Source organism: Coregonus lavaretus (genome assembly GCF_964263955.1).
Source record: "Coregonus lavaretus genome assembly, chromosome: 36".
Classification (NCBI taxonomy): domain Eukaryota; kingdom Metazoa; phylum Chordata; class Actinopteri; order Salmoniformes; family Salmonidae; genus Coregonus; species Coregonus lavaretus.
The window spans coordinates 30,934,517-30,946,674 of NC_140023.1; the positions used below are offsets into that span (position 1 = coordinate 30,934,517).

Genomic DNA, 12,158 nt, shown 5'->3' on the forward strand with positions numbered 1-12,158 from the left:
GCAATGGGTGCAGCCATCTTTTACTTTGACTTTGTTTATTTGCATTTTATAGTGAATGGCATTCTGGGATTAGGGAGTTGTCGCTTGGAAACATAAACAAACATGGCTGCCATCATAAAGAATTTAGCTGCTGTTAGCTTAGCTGATGGGCATCTATTTTCTAAACAATATTCAATTTCTCCCTTGTGCTCACTAGAGATGTGGTACATTGTAAACAAGTCTAGCTGTGAAGTCACTAACTTATGTATTTTTTATTGTCAGTGCAACATGTTATTTAGACTGGTTTATGGAATGAGTTTGGCTGTGGATGTGTTCCGTGTTATGTTTGGATGATGAAATTCACATTTACCTTTTACAATAAAAGGTGAAATTGAGGAATACAGTTGTGAAGACCTTTATTTCCCATCAGTACAAAACATTCTTTAGATGCTTTTCAGACAACAATGTTTAGACGTGTTTGTTGCATCATAGCTACGTTCTGTTGCTACTGTTCCAATCACATATTTGCGATGGTACGCTGCAGGGACCGCTCAACAAAGATCACAAATGTGTCATTGTACGCATCAAAGGGTTAATATTCTTCCCTTTCTTCTCCAGGAGAAGGCAGTGGAGTACACTGTTCCAGAGTGATTAGTAAGGTATCAAAGCTAATCCTTTAGCCACCTTACAGTAAATAGCCAAAACTTTCCTCGGCAACACCACCATCCTGGTCCTTGGATCCCATTGGCCAATCTCATATTTATCTCTATCCCCTAACCCCTAGACAGTTGTGAAAGGACTTGAAAGGTATATCCAGTTATTGCTTTAAAAGGCTGGCTCAAGATGTAAGAGAATGCACATACAAGGGACATGTTTGTTTTGGTTTTGAAATCCACTAATTTCCTCTGTACTCCTTATATGTAGATATGTTTTGTTATTTTTGGCTTTGGGCTATACATGAGAATCCAGTTGGAAAGAGATGCATCACACAAACGGATGAAATTAGGCATGTTTGATCAAGTGCCTGCCTTATAGTGACCAGATGCATTTTGCTTGACTCCCAAGCAGATGGCTTGTTGATCTTCTTCGTCAGGTGATCAGACGAGTTCACCTCTCTCTGTTGATCCATTTAGTCAGGTTAAGCATCATAAAAGCTCTTGTAAGGAGCTTGGACAGAAGCCAAATAACAGCCTTGTCCTGAGATCTAGTGCATGACTTCATCACTTAAGCTATAAGGGATGTTAAGGGAAGAACCTGAAATTACTAAGAACAGAAGGAATGTATAGGAGATTCACCATACCATAATATGAACTTTCTAATTGTTTGTTAGTTTTGTTTTATTTTGGATTATGTGTGTATTGTTATTTTATTGCTAAATATTACTGCACTATTGGAGCTAGAAATGTGAGCATTTTGCTGCACCTGTGATAACATCCACAATTCTGTGTACGCAACCAATAAACTTTGATTTGATTTGAACAGACTTTGAACCAAAGACATGCATGCACAGACGATCACATGTTTTTGCCAGTAGACAAAACAAGAACTGATGACTTCTACACATTGGTGGTTGACTTCTATACACATAATGTAAAGCACTTTGAAAGTTGCTGTATAAATTACATATTTCATTGAGTATAATGACTCCCACTCACCAATGCTCACAAGCAGACACACACACTCACTCTCTCGTTCTCCTAAGAGCAGTTTGCCAACCTCCTCTGGTCCAGTCTCATTTTGAGCTCAGACACCAGTGCTACGTTCATACTGTCAACTGGGATGTTCCTGTTCCTCTTAGGCTTGATCTGTGCCACTGTGCCCAATACCGTCGGCACCACCCACTGTCTGTCCCCTGGCCTCCCCCCAGGGAGCAGTGGGGGAAGGGCAGGGGCATCGGGGGGTGGTGGTGGTCGCCAATGACGTCCGCTCACCATGCTCACATTGTGGTTTGGAGACCAATTGTGTCCAGTCACCACATTCACGTTATGGTTTGGAGGCCGTGGGTGTCCGCTCACCATGATACAGTTGTTACAGTTGACGTTGTCCACCACCATGACCTCCGGTTCTTGGACCAGGAATTTCTTTCCAGGGTTCGGGAACTTGAACGTCACAGGTGGTTTGTTTCGCCTCCGGATGCGGCGGTGGGGCAGGATCCTGTTGGACTTTTTGTTGCGCATGAACATGATGGTGGAGATGAAGACTGTCACCATAACCATGAGACTAATGACACCAGCAATCATGCCTAAGATGTGCAAAGGCTTGTCTCTACTCTGCATGAAAAAGGATGCCAAAGGGCCTCCCCTGAGTTGAGTCTGTAAAAGAGCACAGAGAGACACAGTCATGTCCATTGGACTGAAATGGGAGACTGCAAGTACACATGGGAAACTCATAGTTGTTATCACCTTATGTGGTAATGTGTGTGATGCCATTTGGCTATGGATATATGGGACACAGAGTGTATTTTAATACATTTAAAATGCCAGACCACCCCAGCCAAATCCGCACTAGTGTTAGGCTAGCTACACAGTGTGAAAACATTACACTACATTAGAATAACAAATCCCTAAATTGGCCTACCAACGCTTGGTCAGTGCTAACACAACGAACAAGGATCTGTCTGAAAAATACTAGTGTGAGTTAGTCTGAAATGATAATTCCAGTTCCATTGACTGTTTTTGGGGAATTATTTTATATTTGGATCCTTTTTCGATTGAGACAAGATCAGAAGGGTTAGATGGGGCACCCATTATTAACTGAGACCATGCAGCGTCACAATTGCAAATGAAATGGTATGAGTTTACTGTTCATCCATGACGTTTATCATGGATTTTCATTTCATGTCAAATGAGTAATCAAAATATTCTATTGTGCTCCTGTACTCTTTCACAGACACAAATCATTCGCTATAGTACAATGACCAGCTACAAATACAGGTATCCTTCCAAGACAACATTCATACAGTAAGAGTCTTAGTTAATGATACGGGGGGACAACAAGACTGCTGGATGATCTCAAGGCAAGCTTTGTTTATGACATTGTACAGGCCTCCGTATAATCTTTCTGATCTTGCCCTGAGGTTGAACGCCAGACTTTTTCAAAGTGTTGCAGTAAATGAGGGTGGAAATGAGAACAGTCGTTGCAATGGTGAAGGTGACAACACTAAAACAAATCCCAAACACAGCTGCGGGATGCTCCTTGAGGCTCAGGATGTACGAGAAAAATCTTGATTTTACCTGAAAATACAAAATTGGCATTTAGAGGAATTTGTATAATTTAGGGATGTGAATAGTTAATTTAGGGATGTTTCAAGGTGGAAACCCAAAAAAAATATAACAAACAGAAATCTTGGGTTTGTGTTCAGTTGGATTATTCTATTGAGCAGCTTGAACTATTTGTGATCACTAGGGCTGAGAGTTTTTCCTAACATCGTGGTCTGACCAGGAAAAACTCTATGACATGGTTATTACATAGTTATAGCATATAGTGAGCGTGTGAGTCGGTTTGAGCTGTGTGTGGTGTTGTGTTTCCCAACTAGCTAGGGGGATAGCTAACTAGTGGGGATTAGATCAAACTAAAACCCATGGCTCAATGCCTCTGTCGCATTGATTTCAACCCTTTATCTGAAAAAGACTGCATCAAAACTTACTGGGTTACTCAAGCAGTGAGCATCCCACTGGCTCACACATGAGGCTCCCAAAGACAGCATGAGTAGTATGTTTGGAATGAGGATATGTTACAAACGTCAAAATGTAAACATTAGTGGAGCCACCTTATCAGTTTTGGAGGCAGCAATACTTTTGCTAGCAAATAGTGGTGCGGTAGCTAACTAACTATAAATAAGTGAATTGTTTCACCCTGCAGTTACCCAAAATTGTTAGCTAGCTAGCTAAAGTATGTATGCATAGAATTTCTGTAAGTAAGCTAACTAGCTGTTGTGTTTAAATTGTACAGATCGTAACGTTATCCATTTCCCGATTTTTGATCAAAGCCACTATAGTACACTACCTTTGCCTATAGCAACTATGGAGCACAATTTTTTTTGTTGTTGCACCTTTTACCCCTTTTTCTCAATTGGTAGTTACAGTCTTGTCCCATCACTGCAACTCCCGTACGGACTCAGGAGAAGCTCCGAAACACGGCCTTGCCAAGCCGCACTGCTTCCTTAACCCGGAAGCCAGCCACACCAATGTGTCGGAGGAAACCCCGTACAGCTGACAACCAAAGTCAGCGTGCATGCGCCCAGCCTGCCACGGGAGTCACTAGAGCGCGATGGGACAAGGACATCCCGGCGGGCCAAATCCTCCCCTAACCCTGACAACGCTGGGCCAATTGTATGCCGCCTCATGGGTCTCCCGGTCGCGGCCGGCTGCGACACAACCTGGGACCGAACCCGGGTCTGTAGTGACTCCTCTAGCACTGCGATGCAGTGCCTTAGACCCCTGCGCCACTCGGGAGGCCCATGGTGCACTACTTTTGACTAAAAGCAACTATGCACCACTTTTGACCAGAGCCGCTAAAGTGCTCCAGAGACAAGCCCTAACTTGAGCCTTTCGTGCAAATCTCATGTGCATATTCCAAGTTTAGATTCATCCCTGTAAGATGAAATAGGTGTAATTGGAGATGAACCCACTGTCTCTTACCGCCTCTGTGATATCTATCTTGACCACCGTGGTGGTGCTGAAAGAGGGCGAGCCTCTGTCTTGGGCCTGGACCACCACAGACCAGGAACAGTCCTTCTGTTTGGTAATGTTCTGGACGATGTCCATAGACTTGATGTAGGACTTGAGCTTGATCTCGCCCGTGTCTGCGTTGATGTCGAATATGTTTTCCGGGTCTGTCTTCATGATGGAGTACTCAATTACATTGTTGGGCCCCTCTGCATCGTCATCTTGCGCCTGTGGGCACATTACACATAAACCAGACACACATGAGATACCGTTTTTTCAATAGTGCTGGCACATTTATGAAAATATTGTCCCATGCTCTCAAAGTAGTTAGCAAAACCATCAAAACATACATCCGCTTATGTTCCTTTCGAGGCCAAAGGCAAATCTCCTTCCTCTGTGTTGTGTTGCTTTGCATTGAGTTGAGTTAAATTGCGTTGTATTTTGATGTGCGTGGTTGCCATGAGGCAACCTAGGCAGAGACATAGAAATATAATGAATAGAACAGATTTGGAAGCTCTATCCCTTGTTGGGTAGCAATTTGAAATATGTGCTACACCAGAAGTTATTGGTTATATGTAGGAGGAATGTATATGGTGTGGTCACTGATAACTAGCCAGCTAGCTTTGTAGGCATGGATTGTGCACCTTCCATTGTTTAGCTAAGTAGCTAACTGGTTGATGTTTTCCTTTTGTAACCAGCGCAGATGAAAGCTTGGTTTTAGCTTTTCCTAGCTAGTTTTTACTCTGTTTGGTCAGAACCTAACACCCTGGAAAGATTGATGTAACACAAGCAGTCATGTTTAGCTAACTCTCGGCTGACAGAAACCACAATATGAATTAGCTAATAGCGATTACTATTTTCAATTAATCACATCATGGGTGAGCTCACCTTTCATTGAAATAATTTAGTAAAACACTTTCTGAAAATCAAAAGTAATCCGACGATGGATAGTTTGTGCGCTCCACCATGTTTGTTTTTTTCGCATCAACCAAAGATAAGAAGAGGAGACGATGAGTTTGATCTGTTTGCAGTATGTATGTTGAAGGGGGTGTGTCGTCTACGATCATTCACTTCCCTTCATTCACTTCCAGAAGTTTACTCGAAAGATGGTAAAAAGCTCAGCATTAGCTCATCATAATCAGTACAACCTTTAAAAAAGTATTTTACACACATCATAGGTGTCCATTACAATCTATGCAATATTCGGAATGCATTATTTGTCACCAGGACTTGAAAACGTGAATAAAACTGTAAATACATTATGTTCCATACATACATACAGTGGGGGAAAAAAAGTATTTAGTCAGCCACCAATTGTGCAAGTTCTCCCACTTAAAAAGATGAGAGAGGCCTGTAATTGTCATCATAGGTACACGTCAACTATGACAGACAAAATGAGAAAATAATTTCTAGAAAATCACATTGTAGGATTTTTAATGAATTTATTTGCAAATTAAGGTGGAAAATAAGTATTTGGTCAATAACAAAAGTTTCTCAACACTTTGTTATATACCCTTTGTTGGCAATGACACAGGTCAAACGTTTTCTGTAAGTCTTCACAAGGTTTTCACACACTGTTGCTGGTATTTTGGCCCATTCCTCCATGCAGATCTCCTCTAGAGCAGTGATGTTTTGGGGCTGTCGCTGGGCAACACGGACTTTCAACTCCCTCCAAAGATTTTCTATGGGGTTGAGATCTGGAGACTGGCTAGGCCACTCCAGGACCTTGAAATGCTTCTTACGAAGCCACTCCTTCGTTGCCCGGGCGGTGTGTTTGGGATCATTGTCATGCTGAAAGACCCAGCCACGTTTCATCTTCAATGCCCTTGCTGATGGAAGGAGGTTTTCACTCAAAATCTCACGATACATGGCCCCATTCATTCTTTCCTTTACACGGATCAGTCGTCCTGGTCCCTTTGCAGAAAAACAGCCCCAAAGCATGATGTATCCACCCCCATGCTTCACAGTAGGTATGGTGTTCTTTGGATGCAACTCAGCATTCTTCGTCCTCCAAACACGACGAGTTGAGTTTTTACCAAAAAGTTATATTTTGGTTTCATCTGACCATATGACATTCTCCCAATCCTCTTCTGGATCATCCAAATGCACTCTAGCAAACTTCAGACGGGCCTGGACATGTACTGGCTTAAGCAGGGGGACACGTCTGGCACTGCAGGATTTGAGTCCCTGTCGGCGTAGTTTGTTACTGATGGTAGGCTTTGTTACTTTGGTCCCAGCTCTCTGCAGGTCATTCACCAAGTCCCCCCATGTGGTTCTGGGATTTTTGCTCACCGTTTGTGATCATTTGAATGAATTTGTGATCATTTTGACCCCACGGGATGAGATCTTGCGTGGAGCCCCAGATCGAAGGAGATTATAAGTGGTCTTGTATGTCTTCCATTTCCTAATAATTGCTCCCACAGTTGATGTCTTCAAACCAAGCTGCTTACCTATTGCAGATTCAGTCTTCCCAGCCTGGTGCAGGTCTACAATTTTGTTTCTGGTGTCCTTTGACAGCTCTTTGGTCTTGGCCATAGTGGAGTTTGGAGTGTGACTGTTTGAGGTTGTGGACAGGTGTCTTTTATACTGATAACAAGTTCAAACAGGTGCCATTAATACAGGTAACGAGTGGAGGACAGAGGAGCCTCTTAAAGAAGAAGTTACAGGTCTGTGAGAGCCAGAAATCTTGCTTGTTTGTAGGTGACCAAATACTTATTTTCCACCATCATTTGCAAATAAATTTATTAAAAATCCTACAATGTGATTTTCTGGATTTATTTTCTCATTGTCTGTCATAGTTGACGTGTACCTATGATTAAAATTACAGGCCTCTCTCATCTTTATAAGTGGGAGAACTTGCACAATTGGTGGCTGACTAAATACTTTTTTTCCCCATTGTACATACTGTATGCTACAGTAGAAACGACAACACGATATACAAAAAATCAGGCACTTAATTTGATAGGAACGCACACATGTCCAAAGTTATTATTTGTAAGGAAAACAACAATAAAGACAATGTGTGTGGCAGCCAAAACATTTCAAATGAAATCAAATTAAATTAAATTTCACCTTCAAATGTTTTGTGCAACTGACCAAAAGTTAAGGAAACTTTAATGGAAAAGATGAGGTGGAAATTGTTTTTTCCTCAGGTGGGTGGGGCACACGCGTTGCTACTTCAATCTGTGCTGTGATTTGTTGAGTTAAGTTAACTGACATTACAAAAAATACATTCCATTGCATGAGTCACATCAGTTAGAATCATTTTAATTGACATTTACCAGTGAAATTGCCTCAGTTAGCTCTAGGACTAATGCAGCCAACATTTTCTGGTTTGGATGATTGTGTTACGCTGTCGCTACTTCTGTCAATATCTGAACATTGTATCCAAAAGTAAACTGGTCACATTCAGGACATAACTTTGTAAGGACTTTGTTTGTGCAAATTGTTTCTGTGAAAAAACTGTGTCAATCGAAACTGGATATTCTAAATAACCTTTCTAATCACTCAGGTTTGAGCGTACGCTGCAGGGACCACTATAGAATGAACACACCCATTTGTTGGTACGTTTCACAGGGTTAAGTGGAAAAAGTTAAGGGTGCCCATGAGCTCCCTTAACTGCTTCATTCAGTATGGATATCAATGTAAACAGCATTTGTGGAGGTGAATGTTGCTTTAATCTGCTCTGGTTAAAAAAGGAAAACATGAACCAGTTCGCTACTTAGCTAAACAATGGAAGGTGCACAATCCATGGCTACAAAGCTAGCTGGCTAGTTAGCTACTTATAGATACTCTGTAAGCTCCCGAGTTGCGAGGTGGTCTAAGGCCCTGCATCTCAGTGCTAGCAGTGCCACTAGAGATCCTGGTTTGAGTCCAGGCTCTGTCGCAGCCGGCCGCGACCGGGAGACCCATGGGCGGCGCACAATTCCAGCGTCGTCCGAGGAAGGGGAGGGTTTGGCCGGCAGGGATGTGGGTTCGTTTCCCACAGGGGGCCAGCATGAATTTAAAAAATAATGATACGTGTATGCATTCACTAACTGTATGTCGCTCTGGATAAGAGTGTCTGCTAAATGACTAAAATGTTAAAATGTAAGCTAGCTTGACATACTAGAAAGTAATATAAACAAGTTGAGCAAAAAGGTAACTACAAGAAACGTGATTTATTATCTTCACAAGCAATTTGGTTATCCTGTCTTGATTGTAGAAGTTCTATTTTGCTATCTCACAAAATGAAAGCGATCTCTTTGACGAGATGTTTAGTCAGTGAATCAGACCCTCTCCATGGTAACCAGATACTCTTTCTGCCATACATGCCTTCAAACTACCGTAAAACCCCTTAAGTATGCCCTTACCTAAGGAAATATTTGAGGGGCTCTATTCAATGCCCTTACACAATTCCCTTAGGTAAGGGAAAAGTATTCCTTAAGATAAACCCTTAAGGGAAACAATTAAGAAGTTTTATGCAACCCGGGTCCTGTCTTTTTCAGCCATCTATTTCCTGTGTATGTGGGTGCAAAATACACTTGTCACTTAAATCTAGCTGGATTGATTGCTTTCAGTTTACTCCTGTGAGTAAACGTTACTACCGCGGAAAGGTTTGTATGCCAAAAAAAAACAGTGAAAAAATGTGTGCACTAACTAACTAAGTCGCTCTGGAGAAGAACGTCTGCTAAATGACTAAAAATTTTAAAAAAATTTAAATGTTTGTAATTACTTGTCAAACACACACCGGTTATGGCTCAAATGGGCTCAATGTAATACATTGTATTTCTGTTGCAACTATAAGTACGCTAAAGCTTCGTCCGGGATTTAACACATGATCTCAACACTTACATCACAAGAAAGAGAATACATTTTTGTGGAATTGAGAAAAGTAATAATTTGATACAGTTTACATGCGCTAAAATGAAAGGAACTTCTGAAAATGAACACTCGGATTATGGTAATATAATGTCAGATCTCGCAAACAATGTAAAGTATGTATAGATACATGTTATCTAGAGTCAAGCCTGTTGATTTTCAATCCGAGGGTATCCTGCTACTGACACACTTGTTGAGTTATGCAACAGAACTTAACAACAGTATTTTATGAGACAATCTAGACAGCACAGGGGAGTGCAGGTAGTCCTAGACAGAGTAAGTTTTTGTGGTTGCATCCCTGTTCCACTCCTTTATATTAATATAGTAATATATGCAAATACACCCATTGTATTTATGCAAATGAGGCACATATAATTTTCTTTATTGTAACACAAAATATAAAAGAAATACCTGATACCATTAAAAAATGTATATATGAGTGCATTCTAAGAAATAAATTAAGAATTCCCACTGGACTACTGCCGATGTGTGGTGGTCTTTTATGGCACTGAGCTTAGCCTACATCCGCCGAAGCATCACCCAGATGAGTGCTACACTTTTGGTAGTTAATGATCCAGCCTACCTACGGAGGAGAATGATATGACAAGATGTCAGATAAAAAGCTCTGGGGCCTCATTTATAAACGTTGCGTACACACAAAATATGCCCCAAAACATGCGTGCGGCAGTTTTCACGCAAAAGTTTGAATTTTTTAAAACTGAACTTGACCTGAGAATGTGCTTATACTCCAGCAAACTTTAGACCATGTGTACACACAGTTTCTAGAGGTTGATGAATTGCATTGCAAGAAGGCAAAAGTTGCCTAGTAGCCTTGTGCAGGAATACAGTGCCTTCCAAAAGTATTAATCCCCCTTTGCGTTTTTCCTATTTTGTTGCATTACAACCTGTAGTTTAAATGGATTTTTATTTTTATTTCATATAATGGACATACACAAAATAGTCCAAATTGGTTAAGTGAAATGAAAAAAATGACTTGTTTCAAAAAAATTCAAAAAAATAAATAACGGAAAAGTGTGTGTATTCACCCCTTTGCTATGATGCCCCTAAATAAGATCTGGTGCAACCAATTACATTAGGAAGTCACATTATTTATTAAATAAAGTCCACTTGTGTGCAATCTAAGTGTCACATGACCTGTCACATGATCTCAGTATATATACACCTGTTCTGAAAGGTCCCAGAGACTGCAACACCACTAAGCAAGCGGCACCACCAAGCAAGCGGCACCATGAAGACCAAGGAGCTCTCCAAACAGGTCAGGGACAAAGTTGTGGAGAAATATATATCAGGGTTGGGTTATAAAAAAATATCCGAAACCTTGAACATCCCACGGAGCACCATTAAATCCACTATTAAAAAATTGAAAGAATATGGCACCACAACAAACCTGCCAAGAGAGGGCCGCCCACCAAAACTCACAGACCAGGCAAGGAGGGAATTAATCAGAGAGGCAACAAAGAGACCAAAGAAACCCTGAAGGAGCTGCAAAGCTCCACAGCGGTGATTGGAGTATTTGTCCATAGGACCACTTTAAGCCGTACACTCCTCAGAGCTGGGCATTACGGAAGAGTGGCCAAAAAAAAGCCATTGCTTAAAGAAAAAAATAAGCAAACACGTTTGGTGTTCACCAAAAGCGATGTGGGAGACTCCCTAAACAAATGTAAGAAGGTACTCGGGTCAGATGAGACTAAAATTGAGCTTTTTGGCCATCAAGGAAAACACTATGTCTGGCGCAAACCCAACACCTCTCATCACCCCGAGAACACCATCCCCACAGTGAAGCATGGTGGTGGCAGCATCATGCTGTGGGGATGTTTTTCATCAGCAGAAACTGGTCAGAATTGAAGGAATGATGGATGGCGCTAAATACATGGAAATTCTTGAAGGAAACCTGTTTCAGTTTTCAGAGATTTGAGACTGGGATGGAGGTTCACCTTCCAGCAGGACAATGACCATAAGCATACTGCTAAAGCAACACTCGAGTGGTTTAAGGGGAAACATTAAGAATCTGTGTTATGACTTAAAGATTGCTGTACACCAGCGGAACCCATCCAACTTGAAGGATCTGGAGCAGTTTTGCCTTGAAGAATGGACAAAAATCCCAGTGGCTGGATGTGCCAAGTTTATAGAGACATAACCCAAGAGACTTGCAGCTGTAATTGCTGCAAAAGGTGGCTCTACAAAGTATTGACTTTGGGGGGTGAATAGTTTATTTCTTTTTTATTTCTTGTTTGTTTCACAAGAAAATATATATTGCATCTTCAAAGTGGTAAGCACATTGTGTAAATGAAATGATATAAACCCCCCAAAAATCAATTTTAATTCCAGGTTGTAAGGCAACAAAATAGGAAAAATGCCAAGGGGGGTGAATACTTTTGCAAGCCACTGTATATGATGAAATTCTTATTCATAACAAAAAAAACTGGTAGCTAATTATAGTAACAATATGCAATCATTTGCTGTTAGTGAGAAGAGTGAAAATCTATATATTTTATCTTTGCATTCTAAAACAATTAAAAATAGGCATCTATTTCCTATTATTTATTTCATTTCGATGATCATTGCATAATAAATTCCTCACCTTTTCTGACTGTGATGGTTTCATATTCACAAAATTGCCTACAGGCCTAC

General features: G+C 41.0%; 1 protein-coding gene across 1 annotated transcript in view; it reads right to left on the reverse strand.

The window, feature by feature from the left end:
- Window positions 1-1,676: 1,676 nt before the first annotated feature.
- LOC311110742 (cadherin-related family member 1a-like) overlaps window positions 1,677-12,158 on the reverse strand; it is a gene marked incomplete at both ends in the record, with an annotated part of 205,737 nt that continues 195,255 nt past the window's right edge. Inside the window, 2 exons of the mRNA XM_084153300.1 lie at window positions 1,677-2,291; window positions 4,620-4,874. Of these exons, the coding sequence (XP_084009426.1) occupies window positions 1,677-2,291; window positions 4,620-4,874 (870 nt within the window). The remainder of the gene's footprint in view (window positions 2,292-4,619; window positions 4,875-12,158) is intronic.